The 16,175-nt window shown below is 40.2% G+C and overlaps 1 protein-coding gene and 1 long non-coding RNA gene across 2 annotated transcripts in view; one reads left to right on the top strand and one right to left on the bottom strand.

Annotated features, from left to right (window-relative positions):
- Positions 1-16,175, bottom strand: part of Itpr1 (inositol 1,4,5-trisphosphate receptor type 1) — a 342,964-nt gene that overhangs the window by 7,872 nt on the left and 318,917 nt on the right. The window contains exon 61 of the mRNA XM_033757082.1: positions 7,712-7,873. Coding sequence (XP_033612973.1) covers positions 7,712-7,873 — 162 coding nt within the window. The remainder of the gene's footprint in view (positions 1-7,711; positions 7,874-16,175) is intronic.
- Positions 1-16,175, top strand: part of LOC104851523 — an 86,672-nt gene that overhangs the window by 69,021 nt on the left and 1,476 nt on the right. The window lies entirely within an intron of this gene.

Here is a 16,175-nt window from a genome sequence, read left to right as displayed (position 1 = left end):
CCCCGGCCTTTAGTTCTGTTTATTTGATAGCTGAACTAAATATGTTCTCAGGCTGATGAGTTTCTACTCTCTTCTGGATATTTTAGGGCATATTGTGCTTGCTTTTTTGCATTAAAATTTTTCTTAACCCAGTGAGTCCTAGCTCCAGATTTGAGGTTGGCATTTAAGCCAATTAAAATAAAAGGCCAAAGGAAATAGGTATTAAATACAACTGTATGAAGTGGCTTATGGTCCTACTTCTGGATTTTTGGTTTCCTAAAGTCAGAAAGGAATTAGGGTGGAGTAGTAAAAACAATGTAGGCTTTGGAATCAGACAGGCTTATTTCCATATGGTTTGTGATTTAACTTCTGCAAATCTGTCTCTTCATCCATGCAATCAGGATAATTCTGTCTGAGGTGGAGAACTGAGAGGACATATACAAATGTCCTAAAACAGTATCTGTCACATAAAGGATGAGTTTCACTTGACTTTTTGGTACAAACAGCCTGACAGAACATAAAGCAAGAATGACATAGCTTCAATTTTACAGTAGTCTTTTTTTCCCCCAAAACATAGCAGTTATCCTTTCAAGTCAAGATACTATTTTTAGGCACCTATGGAAATGCCCTCTCTATTATAATTCAGATGATAAGATTTACAAGGATTGACTATTTCCAAAAGGAAGCTTTTAATAAAGCTTTTCATAAGGAACTGGGTGAGGATATTTCAACTAGCCTCTAATGTTTTCTCGGGCGACAAATCTTTGAAGGAAGTGTCACCCACCACCATGCTGTATTCACAGGTCCTGAGAGGAAGGAAACTTCATATGGCACTTGGAATCAACTCACAACTACATTAAAATGTCAGTCATTCACCTTACTCCTGACAGTTGAGAAATTTAGCTCAGATATCTTTTTCTCCCAACTATTCCCCAGATAAGTAATCATGAAAGGGCACTGGGGCTAGGTCAGCAGCTCAGTGCCTGCCTGGCAAGCGTGAGGTCCTGAGTTTGACTCCCAGTACCAAAAAAATAAAGAAAAGAAAGGAAGAAAGAAAGAGAAAGGGCATGCACTGAAACACAGCTAAACTGTGATAATATCAGGCATTCAAAAGTCTTGGAGTGCTCATGCCCTATTGTACTTCAAGTTTCCGTTTTAAGTTGCTGAGGGCCAGGGATGTAGCTTAGTGGTTCTGGCGCCTACTTCTCAAATTCAAGGACCCAAGTTCAATCCCCGGTACCAAAAAAACAAAAAACAAAACAACAACAAAAAAAAACCAAGCTGCTGAGATGTTTTGACTTAGAGTTGGCCATTAAAATTTCTCCAACTTTGCTTTCAATTAACTACTTGTACTTGAAATACCCAGATCTATTATCATCCCTGTTTGTTTAATCAGTTATCTTTGGATTCAGTTAGTCATTCTATCCTCCTTTTCAGCCTCCAAAACTGTTCTCTAGCAAGTGAGTCTTCAGCTGATGGCAGGTCTTCCCTTTCCCTGTTATAGCCACTGCCTACAGCCTCACGCAAGGTCCTGTTCTAACTTTGTCTAAGCTAGTGCTCGTGTTACCTCCTTTCCTCATTGACCTTTATCACTGCCCAGTCCAAATATTTATATACAGGATGACCAAAAATCACCCATTTTTCATTGATTTTTTTACAACAAGAAATATAAAAACAATTGTATCAAAATTATTCAATATAATTGAATGGTAAAAATGACAACTGCCTGAGCAACGCTCATGTAAACAAATGTGCTAATCAAGTGACCCTTGGTGTCAAACTGTTAAGTGGTTAAAGCAGCCCCCAATGTGGGTTCTTCAACTTTAGTATGCGCTCTGCATCTGTGCCCACAGATCAGAGGGTCCCAGAGTCTGATGCAGTATGTCTGGTGTGGAGTCCAAGAAGTTATATTTCTAACAATGTCCCTGGTGATAAACATGGTGCTGACCCGGGGACCAAACTTTGAGAATCGCTGCTGTAAAATAGCTTCTCACAGTAATCTCCATAATAGGCCATGATCATTTTGGATATACTTCCATCTAAAAACCAGCATGTGGGCACATATGCCCTTTTTCCTAAGTGAAAAGAAAGGCCTTGAAGATTTTCTGCTATTGAAGACACAGTGGACGTACACTTTGGCTTGTCTGATCCTGGCTTGGTCAAACGTGCAAGTCTTTCAGACAGGAATATCATCATTTAAGTCAATGTCATTTTTTTTCTTTACCCAGGCTGTCACACTTGGGAGGCAAGTAAGTGCTCTGTTATTGAGCTACATCCCCATTCCTTTTTCTTGTGAGAAAAGGTCTTGCTAACTTGCCCAAACTGGCCTCAAACTTGCAATCCTCCTGCTTCTCTCTGGAAGCTGGTATTACAGGCATGACCTACCACGCCCAGCCTTTCACTGGCATGTGTCCTTTTGACAGTGGTTACCATCCAATAACAATTATGAAGAGATTAAAACAAAACAAAAACACAAAATCCCTAAGGACTTAATCTTTTAAGGAAACAGGGCCAACACTGCTGGCCACTTAGATTGCCCCAGCCTATCTGTGCATATTCTTAGAGTCTATCTTTATTAGCTCCATTCACTCTATCTACCTACAAATTTACATATGCACTCACTATAGAACATCACTTTTATCTGCATCAAAACAATATTAAAAATGACAAAGTTTATCATTAGCATAATCTCATCCAGGATTGTCTCTAGACATTTGAAACAAATCTGACATTTTTTCCTCTTTCTTTTTTGTTTGAGAGACAGGATTTCATCATGTAGTTCAGGCTAGTTTCAAACTTGGAGCAGTCCTCCTCCCTCAGTCTCCTGAGTGCTGGGATTACAAGTGTGCACCACCATGCACAGCAAAAACTGACACTTGATAAAAATATCCATCAGATTCAGGTTCACATCTAAAGTAGCTATTCAAAATCCTAACAGTTAAGCATGTATTTTGAGTAGTGTGAAATGTCTCAATTGTAGTACACTTAAAATCCTCAGAATGCTCATTTAGCTGTGGGAAGTAATTCTGTTCTTCCTATCTGGACAAACACAGAAACTAGCTTGAACTTCTTCTGTAACTCCTTCCTTTTGACTCCAGCCTAAACAAGAAGCAAAGATTGCTGTAGTTTTACTAGTCAGATGCAGCCAAACATCTGAAGTTCTTGCATGAAAACACTAGGCAGAGTGCACGTGAGCAAACTTAACCATTCAGAGGCTGTGCTGGTAGATTAAAAGCTGGCAAAGGAAGGAGGGTTCACTGACAGCACACAGACACCACAGTCTGGTTTATAAAAAATCATAATAGTATTTGAAAAGCAGCTTTCAAGTCACAGTAAGGTCCTGGTTATTGGGATTCTAAACAGCCAGGAAGTAAAAATTACTTTTTATAGTCTTGTAAAGTCAGTTATGCTTAGAAATGATAAGCCTAAAATACTGAGAGGTAAAACTGAAGCATTTCCTGAATCCAATTACATGGATTTTATATAAAGTATAGATAATCTGGTTCAGATTCAGAGTTGCTCTCCAATGTGTAGTCTACACTCTCCATTTCACCTGGCAAACTCCTCCTCAAGTTCTGAAACTAAGCTCCAGCATTAGCACTTCTAAGGAAGCCTGTGGTAAGAGTCTTATCTTTTCCCTACGCTCAGACTGAAGGCATTGCTCCTGTGTTCATTCCCAGAGCAGTGCATTCAAACCTCTACTGTATTACAACTTCCTATGTTCTAGTACAATTCATGTGTGCGCTTGTCTCATAAGCTAGTCTGTTAGTTCCAGAAGGCAGAAACTAGGTCCTTTTCCTCTTTGTATCCCTCATACCTCACACCAGGAAAGTACATGTTGGTTGAGAGAAGGAAGAGTATTAATCAGAACATTTGCCATTCCTTGAGCATGCCATGCATTGTCATGCCTTTGCCCATGCTGATTCTTTTCCTGGGAAGCCCCCTTCTGCATTTCTCTGCCAGCTCAGAAGCCATCTGCTTAAGATTGTAAAAACTAAATTCTTTCCTCACGCCAAACCTCATACTTGACCAGCTACCTACTCCTCTATACTTCATGAAATTGTAATTATGCCTCAGGTCACAGAACTCTTCATATGATAATATTCTGTTAGTCTCCTTTGTGGCAGATGTTGCCTTAGTCTTCTTTAATGGTCAAGCACAGTATAAACAACCAACATTTTGCAAGGTCTATTCAATGTTCCAGTCTCTAACATTGGGCAGTTATTCCAATCTTTTGTTGTTTGCTTCCTTAAGCAGTTAATGAGATAACCCTCTTGCATGAAAAATGCCAAATGCTGTAACATGCTAATATGATCTGGATTTTCAAGCACTTCTTATTTTCCTAGCAACAACAGATAAGGGTCCTACTGGAAGCCAGTCACATTTTCAAGAAAGCTAACCCTTAGTTCAGTATTTGCTCTTTTGCATTATGAAGAAAACATGCAAAAAAAAAAAAAATTAAGTTCTTACATTAGTTCTCCTCCTTGGAATAAGGATGTAAGAGAATCACATTTAGTATTGAGAATCTCTTAAGTCTAACCAACCACTCTTGGCAATAATAGAAAAAGCAATACCACTAACTATCTTTTTACTATATCCTCACAGGAATTCCCCCCACCCCCGGTTGGTAGTTAAAAAAAAAAACAACAGCCAAAGAGGTAAAGATTAAAACCAAAATCATCTACATTTAACAACCACTGTTCCATTATGCTGGCTTTTGGATCAGAAGATAAAAAAAATTTTTTTAAGGTGATAAAGCAATTTTTTTGTTTTCCAGCATTTTTACTAGTGGATAGTATTCTTACATAGCTGTTTTTTTAAAAATACGAGTTTCTTATTCATTAATCGTTTGTGGGACTCTTATTAATTCAAAAAATTTTCCCTTTAAGGGCAGGAATGCTCATAATTACCATTTTAGAGCCAGCAGCTCTCAACATATCTGCATGACTTTTTGTGCAGAACAGTTTTAAAAAATCTTGTATTATAACACCAAAGAAGAAAATTGAAATAAGAGTTTGTTAGAAATTACAAAATCAAAAGAAAATACTGACTAGTTAGTTCCTTTGAACGAAGCACCTCCATCTCCCAAATAGTTATAGTGAATTATTCCTGTAATTCTGGGCACCTTAAAACTTTGGTAAAAGCACTTGAGAATGTACTATTGGTTTTTCATGTTTCTTTGTAACCTATTAATATTTCCCAAGAAAAAAAATGGTTCCATTTCAAATTCATTGACAAGAAGGGCTTTCTAAAGAATGGTTCCAACTGTGAACTTTAAAACAAAAATAAATATAAAAAGGGCTGAAATGGAGCAGTTTAATCTATATGGGTTCTAATATCACTAAATAAACCTTAGTCTACATTTAATAAAATTTTGTTTAAGCCAAAATTTTAGTTTAATAGGAGCAATTCTACCCTACATTTTAAAAAAGCCACGTCTCCACTATGCTTAATTTAGTAAAATGGCAATGAACGTATCCTTCACATTATTTAAGTGTATGATGTAACTTCTGAAATGTTAGGGCTCTTGAAAAAAAGAGGAAGAATTCAAATAGTCACCCATGAAAGGCAAACAATACAGTGACAGAACAAATCAGAACAAAAACACACATCACACAAAACAAACCCACAACTGGGGGATGAAATGCCTCCCATGACACTGTCATATAAGGTCGAATAAATTTTCTAAGAGGTTTCTGTGTTCCTTGGATCCTCACCAAGAAAATGAAGGAACTGGGTAAGATGACAGGTGCCCTCCTATCCCTGACTTTTCTCAATTTCCACAGCTCAACTCACTGTTTGGGCAAGGTCCACTGGTTTGCAAAGTGAGCACCAAAGCAGCCTCAGCATCACTCTCAGGAAAATTCAAAACAGACTCAGCACTGAAAGGACAGGGCGAGCCCCGAGGAAAGTGCTTGCTTGGTTTTTACCAAAACCAAATCCTCAAAAGTATAATAGTTTTGTTTCAGACATATTTTAAGAAACTGTCTAGTAAAGAGAAAACACCCAATTTCTCATATTAATTGAAATATGTCCTTAAAGAGCTCCCAAGTGTGATGAAGAGAAATGGTCATCAGTAAGCAAGGATGGATTTTGGTTGCAGTGGCACTTGACAGCTGGAAGATTTCAAATGGTGTGGTGCCCATACCTCAGGCATGAAGCAAATATGGCTGGGGTCTTTCAAAACTGGCACCAGACTCTTTATGAAGATGCAAGCAGTTCCTTTAGATCAGACCATTTTTAACACGTCTTTGTATGATTTTTTTTTTAGGGCGCACTTAATTTTAAACATCTGACTTAACTGAATTTTTTAAAGCCACAACTACAACAAATGGGAAAAGATGATAATGAAAGCTTGACGGGGGCTTTTAAGAAGGTCGCTTAGCTCCTGGGGGGAAGGGTGAGGCAGAAGCAACGGCAGAAAATGATGTACTCAAGACTCGTTTACTTCTGTGGGACATTTGTCAGCTGTTATATATCAGGGTAAAAGTTAATAAGCAAAGTAATCTAGTTAGATCATCATTAGTTTTACTTATTCAGGTTATTACTCATTGAAGATTGCAAACAAGCTCAGGATTGTAGACAGCCTTTATCAATAGAGTCTTTTCTCATTAGTGTTTTTTATTTTTATCTCAATACATGTGAACAAGAGGCTAAAATGGTATCCTAGGGCAAAGTTTGGACTAATCTGGCTGGAAAAAAATTAAACAGGATTATTAAAAATCCTCTAAATTATCTCTGGGAACAGCTGACTGTGGATGAGGGCTTCATTCATTAGGGTGTCTGTAGGGTAACATGTCAGCTACTGCTGTGCAAAATTTGTAATTCTGTCTATGGAACTGATTAAAAAGCTTTAAGAAACTCGTGTACAATGCTGAATTGTATCCCATCTGTACAAAGTTGCCCAGTAAGCTACAGAAATGCAGATCACAGCCTGCTCACCATCCTGGGTTCAAATTCTTGACAGAACTGTGTCCTATCAGTAAGTAATCACTTGCTGACTGAGGTTGGAGGGGGGGCAGAATATGGTATAGATTAAGACTCCTCTCACCACTTACTAAAAGGGGAAAAGCATTTATCACAGGGATAGGAGCTGAATTTTTGTAGACTACCAATCTCTGAGACCAGGGATTATGTATCTATTGCTGTAGTCTTTTTGTTTTTGGTATGGAGACTGAACTCAGGACCTTGCACTTGCAAGGCAGGCATAGTGCCACTGAGCTAAATTCCCCGGCCTATTGCTCAGTGTTTTATATCCAACACCTGATAGGCTTCTACTCTGGCAGTAATTGTGTATTTCACAAACAAATGAAGCAAAAAAGGCTTTTCCACGACTACGCTTTACCCCCAGGATTCTGAATTTTAATATCACGGGTAAAAATCTGAATAACCTGAAGGTTAGGAAGCAAAACAAATACTGTTTAATCTTTGGTCAGCCAATTAAGCAAAAAGGGTATAGCTTTATGTACTGTTTTTGTCCAGCAATTCATTGAAGTAGTCTGCATTTCCCTTTTTTTTTTCCTTTTCATATGAAAACAGTATCTCCAAGACAGAACATAAGGCCAAAGCCATTTTCTATAAAAGGGCAGTGAAGGGAAACCAGTGGAGTCCTTTCTCACACTGTTGCCCAGGTCCCTTCCATCCAGGTGAAGCACTTCAACACTGTACCCCGAGCACTGTACTCCCTTGTTAGATCTGGGGTATACAGTAGTAGCATGCATCTCTTCTTTACCTGATCTTTTAATTCTGATAGCTGGCCAGAAAGATTAGTGACAAGCTTCATGGTGGACTCCAGCTTCTCCTGCAGGTTCCTCAGCTCATTCTGTTCTCCTTCAGAATCGCTGCTGACCAAGGACATGGCTCTCATCCTGGGGAACCAATCAAGGTTTCTTTCCTAGAATTCACAGGGAAAAAAAGAGCAGGAATTACTTCCACGGGTAGAAAAAAGAAAGGCTATCTTACTATGTCATCTTTTCTATGTGCCGCCTCTTGTTAGGTTATCTCTCGTCCACGATGGAACTAATGCACTGTGTATATTTTTTAAGTATTCAGAAAAATTATCTTTTTTAATTGAACGTAACTGAACTTTTAATTCTTAGAAGAGGAAGAAGTCACTGTAAAATTAAATATAGGGGAAAAGTAGGTTTCCAAACTGGAGTCCTATCCTGCAACTCTGTACTGCCACTGTGGCTTTGAAATGCACAAATTACATGTCTGAGGAGTTTTGTTTTAAATTGTGGTAAAATATGCATGGCCACATTGAGCAGTTTTAAAGTGCTATCAAGTACATTCACATTGCTGTACAACTATCACCGGAATGTTTTCTCATCTTCCCTAAAATCCTATCCCTATTGAACACCTCTACAACTACCATCCTATTTTCTGCCTCTGATTTTGACTTCTCTGCATACTTTGTTATACTGGGAAAACTTTGTTAGCTCTCTGGAAGTGAAATGAATTTTAAGAGCCCATATGTTCTGACACTTTAATGGATACATGTGTTTGCAGGGAGGTGTAAGGGCATGAAAATGGGGAAAGGATTCCTCAGTTTCCCAGTTTGTGAGCTTATGGAAACCACCCTTCAACTCTTCCTATTCCTTCCAGCCTCAGATGGCTGATGGGTGCTGTCCATTGGTATAAGGAAGGCCCATTCTGTTGCCTCCCATGTCTCTGTCCTTGCTTGATGTCACAAGCTCACACCTGTGAACTTTCTTAGTACTAGTTAGCAGAATGGGCTGCTCCTCTTCTCTTCTCACTTCCTTTGCCAACATGTGCTTTTCTCTTAGCGCATGCCTCACACCTAAGTTCTGAAGAGAAGAGGCAGGAATGAACAGTAAGAAGGTTTCAACAGCATGAAGTGGGAAAGAAAACTAATCCCACATCTGTCTGCAGTCATTTTCACCTGCATCATTTTGATCTGGTCAGGATAAATATAATACTTTCCAAAATAAATCAATCCCTTCCCCAAATACACACAAAGAATGTGTTATTGTTCTGTGTGCATCGGGGATCAAGAATATTTTTCTTTTTCTTTTGGTACCAGGGATGGAACTCAGGAGCTTGCCCTTGTGACGCAGGCAGAACAACAACTGAGCTAAATCCCAGGCCCAAGAATATTTCTTCTGTATGGTAAAAACTTTCTCATAGTTAATGTTTCTGGCTTTCTGGACCATGAGATCTCTGTTATAACTACTCAACTCTGTTAGAACTACTCTACTATTGTAATCCAAAAACAGCCATAGGTAATATATAAATGAATGGGAATGGCTGAATTCCAAAACAACTTTACAAACGGTGGTGGAGGGATGGATATGCCCCACAGTCCAGAGTCTGTCAATCTCTGCTGTACAGAATAGAAAGCATCAATATATTTAATAGAACCAGAATTCAATAAGACTTGTCAAGTGAGACCTTTGAACTCTGTCCTGTCAACAGGGTATCACATCCACTTTAGGGCCTTTGCTTAAGACATCAAGGAGAGTCTAGAAGGCAGCAACTCAATAGCCCAACTGCATTGTGAGAACTGGATCCATTTTTTGTAGTGATTACAACATAGCAGGCACTTAATCAACATTTGTGAGAAGATGGACTGATACATAACAAAGGCTTAATTAGTAAATCTGAGTTGCTTAAAATGATTTCTTCAAGAGAAAAATGACAGCCAGGCGTGGTGGTGCAAGCCTGTAATCCTAGCACTCAGATCGCTATGAGTTCAAGACCAGCCTGGACTACACAGCGAGTTCCAGGTCAGTTTCAACTACATAGTGAGACCCTGTCTCAAAAAACCAAAAAAAAGAGAGAGAGAGAGAGAGAGAAATGACAATCTCTACCCTCCTATTCCCTAAGATAAACATTTCATTCGCATGTGACTTCCTTACTCTACTTTCCTTCTGATCAATTTTCCACCAGACTAATGGGCAAAAGATTGTTTAACAAAATATCCCATTTCAAAGGTGCTAGCTTTAAATTTGAAGTATTTCTTTATGTTCAAGTCAGTTTTCTTTTTTTTTTTTTTTTTTGGTAGCAGGAATTGAACTCAGGACCCTGTGCTTGCAAGGCAGGCAGCAGAATCACTGAGCTAATTCTCCAGCCCCTCAAGTCACTTTTCTAATGTAGAGCTATCACTCATTAGATACACTCTTCCTGCACTCATCCTTCAGACACAGCCCTACATTTACAACATCCCATGTTTAAAGTTTAGGTAAGTCAGGGGTAGAAATGAACTCAATTTCTCAGATCAAAGTACGTGTGCTGAACATACCTCCATGAGGGCAAACTGGTAGTGTGCACTGGGCTGGTGAAGCTCTGAACATAAAGCTACAGAGAAGCCTCATACAGGGCCAACCCAACTATGAGAGGCCCCAGACACCCACCGTGATTGCTACAAGTGCACAGGCTGATCCCAAAGGAAGAGAACAGATTGAAGAGGAAAGATCCAAAGCCCCACTTACAGTGTTACATTCTGAGGAGCCTATGGTTATGCCATCCAATGGGATGTAACAGAATGTGATGCCACTGAAAAGTTGAGAGATCACTCTCACCACTGTATGTGTTATGTGGGAAACTGAATTTCTGGCAGACAGAATAACTGGCCAGGAGGTGTTGGGAGGATGGTTTTTCAAGGGAGATCCTGAGAATTAACCAGTCCTTACAAATTGTAAGCTGCTATCCCTAAATATATTTGATGTTACTTAAATTCCAATAAGAATAGATGCTGAAAATATTTTTAAAAACATTTATAACAAATGTAACAAATATTCCAGGAGACCTGACTTTATATGCTTGAGTTGAAGATGCAGCAGAGACATGGTCACTGCACCCTGCATTGCTCTGAAGTGGAGGCTGACACCTAAGTAGGAGACAGGGCTCCTGCCACCAGGATGCCTGCAATGTAGTTAAGGAAAGTGGACACTCAGATAGAAGCGCAGGCTAAGTAGTGTCAAATGAACAGGAGAGGAAGAGGCAGCAAAGAAAGCACCAACTATGAGTGACTGGTTGGCAGAAATCTTCTGTACAAAAGACCCGGAAGGAAGTACAGCACTTCGCTGGCTAAGGGAAAGCACAAGGGCGTCCTCTCCCAAAAGGCCTTGGCCTAAGTAGCCACAAGAGTGGCTGGACTTGGGAAAGGGCAGACAGGCTGAGCAGACAGGGCTGTAATGCACCAAAAAGAGCGATGTGCTGGGTGGATAAGCATAGCAGAAAGATGGCAGTAAATGGCAGGGCATAACATCGAGAAAGGGTGAGAGCGAGCTGGGAGAGGACACCTGGCCAGCCTAGATCTGGGGACACGCATGCTACTCCACCAAGTAGCCAGAACTCCCCTACAGTTCACTTAGTACCGACATGCAGCTGAATGCTACACTCTCTAAAATGTTAGCAAATTCATCTAAAATCTGGCTTTCAAATCTCTCACATGTTCACTTGCTTAGCAAACCTTCTTTAAAAAATAGATAACAGATTTCTAAACACAATCTACATGAATGAGGTCTTCGTGAGACTCCACAAGATCCATCTATGAGTCTGCACGTAGCTTAAAAGTTTAGGGTATATAGCCTAGTATTCCTTCCTTATCCTAACAAATGGCCAGATGATAACAGATTAAAATGAGAATGTTTTTAGCATATTCCCACCTTCTTTCCCAGCATCTGTCATTTCCTGTTTCTCCTCCACACCCCCCAGACACAATTTCAAAAAGAGTTTTGAACAAATAGATACAAAATGCATAGACTTCCTAGGCTCAACAGCTGTTCACGGAACTGTTAGGATTTCTATGCCTAGTGCAGGGCTGAATGTGAGGACTACAGTTGGGGAAGACCAAGTCTCTGCACTCAACGTGCTTTATCCATGGACCGTGACCACAGCCTAGGGCAGGACTCAAGTCCAAAGTGAGAGGCCCAAGAAGTACACTGCATGTGTGTTAGGGGACCGTGGCATTCGGAGGGCTGCCAGGCGCTGCAAGGTTGAAGGAAAAACTTACAACTTTCTTTTTTTCCTGTGTCCTGCTGCACATGGCAGATGCCTATAACACCTTGGGCATGAACACCCTGCCCAAGGGAATATACGAAGCCACATGCAGAGCTAACACATCTCTGAGAACATCCGTTCTAGTTGATAGTAAATGACTGAAAGTAATTTTATATTAAGCTAAAAAAAGTACCATGGAGCAGAAATGAAATTAATTAAAATTATACAGTGTGACTGAAAAAATACAGTGAATGTTTAAAAATTTTTAAAAATGTATTACAGCAAAAGATATAGTGCCATTAAATTCCCCTGACTTCAAATACTTATCCCACTGTGTCACTTTTTGAAGCAGTTTGGAAGTCCACTGTGGAAGCTGCCTTGTCCTGAATAGATTAAAAATGTTTACCATTCATGGTCATTTTGACTTTGGGCAAGAGCCAGAAGTCCCACAGTGCCAGATCCAGTGAAGGAGGTGGATGAGGACATTCTGTAATGGTTTTATGAGCCTGCCCTTCTGTAAGATGGCAGGCAGTAGCATTCACTGTATTTTTTTTTAAAAACACCTTGTAGAGGCACAAAAGAGGACTTACAGGATCACTTCAGAAAGTAGCAAGAATGATGGGGCATATTCAAGCTGAGGGCGAGTCTTTTTTGAGTAGTCTTAATGGCAAGGTTTCTCACTGTAGTAAGTTTTACACACACATACTGTATTTAATCAGCCATTGTATTTAAAGATTAAAAATCACTTCAAAGAAAGATCCTATTTGTTGCTGGTCAATTTGGGGCATATACTTGGACCTTACAGCACAGTTTTCTTCTCCCTCTCCCAGGAAGTCTTCAAAGGTGGGAGGAAGATTTCCTGGTCTACACATTCACCAGGCACTATGTTACAGATTCTCCTCTACTGCTCCCTTAAATACTGTACCTAAAAATGCTAGGGTAAGGGGGACTCCACTAACACCCTAATCCACACAAACCAAGCTCAGCTGCACAGAATTCACTGTAATCTCAAATCCCAAATTTGTTGTCAATATTTTAATTAGATAATCATCTTGGGCTGTTAAGCCAAATGTTAAACTACCAAGTAGTACCAGTAGTTAAACTTAATCAGCAATTTTATATACATATACATATATATATATCTTGATCAGCAATTATAGCCAAACTAGTCTCTCAGTTTGCAGCTGGTTTTATTTCTTGCTCAGTAGGGTAGGTTGCAGTGTGGTACAAGACTCTTTACAAACAGGACGGATGGCCTCCTCACAGAAACTCTAAATCTCTAAATGAACAAGATTAGAGTATTCCTAGTATAAGAGCAAAGAGAGAACACCTCCATCCAATTATTTTCTATGTAGCTAGGAGTTTCCTCGAGTGCTAAATTACTCCAGGGAAGCTAGTCTCCCATGGCCAACCAGAGTGGCAAGGCCTAGCAACATTGGTAATACCTTGCCTTTATATTTATTCAGGATCAAAACTGTGTGTCTTTGCTTCTATCACATTTTTTGGAAGTTCATCTTCAACTGAGACATTGTTTCTAAATGTATACAATCAGGAGACTTGGCTTTGGGGGTTGCCAGATCCCTCCCTGTCTCCTTGCTGCTGGCATCTCTTATGGCCTTGTCATGAGGCACACTGTCTGCCCTGGTTCTTCTGCAGTCCAGCCAGACAGTTCCCGTCATTGTAAGTACTTCCTCTGTCAGAGCAGACACACTAACTGAAGCCACAGCCGGAAGCAGGCTGACCACAAGCTCTAGGGTTCTGCTTAGTTCTTTTCTAGGTAAAGTTGGAAAAGTCCCTGCAAAGGCAAACACTGGAGCTTTAGAAATGGGGGAGGCACTGACTGGCCTCTTCAAATGTTCTTGCCTGGTAAGAGGTAGGGTGTAGGCGTGTGTGTGTGTGTGTGTGTGTGAGAGAGAGAGAGAGAGAGAGAGAGACAGAGACAGAGAAACAGGGAGAAAGCTGGATTGTATGATGCAGATGTTCATCATTCTGAGAATCAGGATTTTTGTCCCCAGGTTGTTGAAGAGGTTGTTCCAAGAAAGACTCCTGAACATCCATCAACTCCTCAGAGAAAGAATGCTCATGTAGAGAATTCTGCTTATCACTTAAATAGGGGAATACTGACTGCTGTGCTGTTCGTTCCTTTACAGCCAGATGAGACACTGAGGTGCTTTTTTTTTTTAAGGTGGGGGGCTTGAAGGTCATAGGAGAGAGAACAGATTCTGGAAGAATGGGGCAGCTGCTTGTTCTTGAATAATCTCCCGGTGGGAGATTCTAGAGGCAGACTGACCTTTTAGCTCAAATGGAAGCTGCATTTTGACTTCCACTACCAAGCAGGAGTGAGAGGAATGACTAGAAGAGGGCACTCAAACCCCCACATATTCAGACCCTCAGAGATGCCCAATGGAGGAGAACTGAAGACAAAGAAATCCGTCGCAAAGGCAGGGATGAAGGACACTACGAAAACGCTGAATCACTTGTTCCTTGGGTGACCTAGTGTAATTATTTCCGTGAAAGAGAAAGAAAATAATTATCCTTTAGAGTTTATTTTTCTAAGATCCCAGCAGGAAAAACAAAAACATCTATTCCTCTGAGTGAAAAATTGTGACAATGATCTTGAACTATGCTCAATGACAATGAAACTTACAGTCCAAAGGCCCCTCAAAAGAATGGACCAAGTGAGATCAGTGGGTACCAGAAGCTCGGAGGGGAGGCAAGGATGAACAGGCAGAGCACAGAGGATGTTTTCAGGGCAGAGAAACCACCCTGTGTGGTACTGTAATAGTGAATGCACACCACATATACAATGTTTGTCTAAATCCATGGAATCTACAGCATCAACAGCAATCCCTAATGCAGCTTTGAACTATAAAACAGCACATCAATACTGGTCTATAAGTAGTGACATATAACACAAAACACTCACTATAGAGAAAACTGGAAGAAATGAGGTAGAAAAGGGGACAAGATTGCAGACTGTACTATGTGCTCCATTGTTTTTGTAAACCTAGAACTGATCTAAAAATTAAAAGTATTGATTTTAAAAAATGGATCTTATACTGGGAATTCATTGGCTATCTCCAAATTCAAGTACCCAAAATACAGATTCTACACATTTTCACAACAGCCCTGTGGCATTTGTGACAATAAAAAGAACACCTCCTGGATTCAGAGGTGAAGGAGAGTTTGAGGTGTGTACCCAGGACAGTGAAAGAATGAATGACTCACTTCATTTAGCTTCTGGTTTCCTTTTTTTTTTTCCTCTCTCTTAAAGAGATTACAAGATACTACACTGGGCGATTGCAGGGATCATATGGTTGTATATGTGTCCCATAAACTGGACCACATGCTCCAGAATTCTTATACATCAATAGTGCCACCTGCTCAAGGTCACAAGGCTAGCATTAAGGCAGCATGGCCACCTGGACATTAACTCCACTTTCAGGAGTTAATGTTGTAAAGTTAGTTTTTTATTTCTTTCTTTGGAATTAAATTTTCAGAGATACGGATTTCTCTTTTACCAGCCAAGCCACAGGAAGGTAGTCCAAGCTGCTCACAGTTGAGGTGTCAGCCTGATTCTGTTTTTGAGCTCTGAATGACATTACCATTTTAGTCCACATTATATAATCGTCAGCTGGGCTTTAATGACCAATTACCCTTTCCAGATTTACTTAATAGTTGTTCTTGGGTGTTATAGCATAACAAAGACAGGCTCGCACCATCAGGGAGCACCCCACCCATTTCTGATGAAATTCCTAGGATGAGCCAGCTGCAGCCATCACCTCAAGTCCTTCTGGGACCACAGGTCAAGTCCCCCTGGGCATTCAAAGGGAGATGGGAAAGCAGGACTCACCTCCTAGAGTGGCACAGCTGGACCCTGGGCACCTGGAGCTGCCACACTGATGAGACAGGGGAAGGGTGGAAGGTGGGACTGGACACCTGTGCTGGGCAGGGCCAGCCCACACGACACTCCTAACGAAGAACAATCAGGCCAACTCACCCTTCTCCCCAAACCAGCATCCAAGCTGGCTTATGACATTTTGCTTAGGCAACTTTTCCTGCATTTTCAACTAGCTAAGAAATTTATCAGACTGTCTGTCACCAGTGGCTATATATGGAGATATTAGCAATTTTCATTGGTTCTCTTCTATTTTCTGGATTCCACTAGTTTTAAACTTTGACCTGTTTCTAATTTTATCGTGTATATATTAACATTAATATATATAATATAT

The sequence above is a fragment of the Fukomys damarensis genome, unplaced genomic scaffold (assembly GCF_012274545.1).
Source record: "Fukomys damarensis isolate Sample0158 unplaced genomic scaffold, DMR_v1.0_HiC HiC_scaffold_28, whole genome shotgun sequence".
Taxonomy (NCBI): Eukaryota; Metazoa; Chordata; class Mammalia; order Rodentia; family Bathyergidae; genus Fukomys; species Fukomys damarensis.
The sequence above is the reverse complement of the archived record's forward strand: the minus strand, read 5'-3'. Positions and strand labels throughout refer to the sequence as shown.